General features: G+C 39.2%; 1 protein-coding gene across 1 annotated transcript in view; it reads left to right on the top strand.

Annotated features, from left to right (window-relative positions):
• Positions 1–1,524, top strand: part of LOC138028461 (uncharacterized) — an 11,398-nt gene extending 9,874 nt beyond the window's left edge. Inside the window, exon 4 of the mRNA XM_068876009.1 lies at positions 363–1,524. Within this exon, the coding sequence (XP_068732110.1) occupies positions 363–1,249 (887 nt within the window). The 3' untranslated portion in view covers positions 1,250–1,524. The remainder of the gene's footprint in view (positions 1–362) is intronic.
• The last annotated feature ends 976 nt before the right edge of the window (positions 1,525–2,500 follow it).

The raw sequence follows: 2,500 nt of genomic DNA, 5'->3' as shown, positions 1-2,500 counted from the left end.
ATACTATTTTAATCATCACTCCACGTATTCTTATTCCGCGCCGGAATAGGGTCAATCGAACGCACCCTTAGTTTTTGATGCTTTAAGGTTCCCGGCAAGCAAAGCCGCTTATGGTACCGCAGGTCAACACTGATAAATTTTGGAATTATCCCACGGAATTGTATGTTCAAATTCTCAGCCTGCCTTTTGACGTCCGCCGTACGTGTGGTTCTTAGTTTCCCTGAATGACAAATTGTTCTCAGAATATTCCAAGGCCACTGATTATTTGTTTTTCCCTTTTGATTGTCTTGTGTTCCACAACCTTAAAATGGTTGTAAATTGCACCAGTGACACTTCTTTACCACTTTTGTTTAAACTTTTAGCTGAAAAAGTGATCATTGTGATCTTCGCACCTTGTTCCCTGCCCTCTAAGAAAGATGAAGTTGTGGTGAAGGAGGCCATTGAAGCCATTCTATTGGTCACAGGCAAGGGTCATGTTCAGTGGGTGAAAGACAACCCGATTACACCAGAAGTCTTAGAGGAGAAGATCATGAGCTCAATACGGTCTCAAGTGTTTCCAAATTCAGGCGATTCTAGGCCAACCAGTGCGGTTGAGTATCGTTCCAATGTGCCAGACAGGACAGCTTACGATCCGCTGAAAGCTCATTCCTCGCAGCAGCTTTATCCTTATGGATATGATCGAGATCAGAACCAATCACAGCAAAGGATGTCTATGCAATCCCGTGGGCCGCCGAGTGTCTATCGAGACTTTTCAACCATGAAAGGGTTTGTTATGCTCAAAACACGTCTAAGGTTTGGTCAAATTTCTAAACGCCATGGCGATGTTCAACTTTGGTATCCCAGATTTGTTGTTGCCTCCGACACAAAGAGAAAGTTGTTACAAGAATATTGGAACATCGCTGAAGCTGTAGTGGAAATTGCATCAGACGGAAATGGTGGATTATGTATGAAAATCAAACTTAAATCCGAGGAAAAAGAAGAACCAGTCCAACTTTCTCAAAACGAGACCGTGATGCTGAAAACTCGGCTACGTGACGGTCAGATATCAATGCAGCAAGGAGACTTGAAATTTCTCTATCCTCAGTGGCAAATCCCTTCCTATATTATCCAGAGTTTATCCGAAGAATATCGTTTTCATTCCGATGTAGAACTGTACATAATTTCTGACGAAAAAGGGCATTTGCGCACCCAGGTGAAAACGTATAGAAAGGATAGAGTCAGTAGTGCGTTCAAGAAAGTATTCAAATGATGAAATCTAATGACATTAACAAGACAGTGATTTAGTTTGCAACTTTTGTATTTCAAAGTAACGTTTTTTAATCAGAAGAGTAGACATTTTCATTAGCTTGGTTGAATTTATACGTAGGTGTTTTATCTTCGGGCCCACATTCATGGGAGGCTCGCATGCCTACCACTTCAGTCAACTTTCAAAACGGCAGCTGATCCTTTCTGACAAAAACGAAAGAATCGTTTTTTTTTTTATACCATTCATGTCTAGTAAAACAGCCAAAGATAAATGTCAAACGTCTTTGCAGCAATTTAACTCTTTTCCCTACTTTCCCAACCGCGAGAAAACCGCGGTAAATCAGCCATCGCCAAAAAATGTTATTTTTCTCAAAAAATATTTAAAGTTAGGGGAAAAAATACGTCATTTTAAAGCTAAGAAAATAAGCTTTCCAACAGCACATAACTTATTTACAGACAACTGAAACCTTTTATAAAAGCGAAAGTTGAACGAAAAAATTTAACAAAAATAACAAAAAAATATATTTTCCAGGCAAAATTTGGTCATTTTAGCGTTGATTACGACTTTTTGGATGCAAAACTAAAATTTTGTTCAATTTATCTACTTTCTTGGACATAAATTTGACGGAAAACTGACGAGGCACGAATATTTTTGGACTTTTAGGAATAATCGGATTAGCGATCAATACGTAATGTTTGCGTAATGTGATATTGTGATGAAAGTGTCAAGTTTGCGACCCGTTGCTAACGGCAACGGAAGCGATCGCATTACGAATAATTAACCTCTGTTTGCCAAAAACCACCCAAATAACCGATTTTTCGACGGAAGATTCATCCCAGAAGATAAAACTATTCACTGGACATGTAATAAAGGTAAATATATTCGAGCGAAAGCGAAAACAGGCGAATATTTTGAGAGAAAACACAATTCTGTGAGATCAAAGGACCATGTGCTCAAGACACGCAATTGTATCGCTAAAAAAATAATCTTACCTTTTCAACGATTTTAACGCTTGAAATCCCATCCAATGAACCACAAATCCTTTTTTTTTATCTATTCCGAAGCCTGTAGTGTAATTTTTTGGCTTAAAAACTTTAGAAACACCGCCTCGCGAGAGCTCCGCGATCGATTGAAAATTTGGTCATCGCATCGGCTCAAATTGCCTGACTCGCTAAGTCGGTCATGTAGGCGTCATGAAAGCTAGAAAGCCGAGATTTTCAGGGAAACTTGGGCTATATCTCCCCAGTAAAAATT

This window comes from Montipora capricornis, chromosome 13 (genome assembly GCF_036669925.1).
Source record: "Montipora capricornis isolate CH-2021 chromosome 13, ASM3666992v2, whole genome shotgun sequence".
Taxonomy (NCBI): Eukaryota; Metazoa; Cnidaria; class Anthozoa; order Scleractinia; family Acroporidae; genus Montipora; species Montipora capricornis.
The sequence above is the reverse complement of the archived record's forward strand: the minus strand, read 5'-3'. Positions and strand labels throughout refer to the sequence as shown.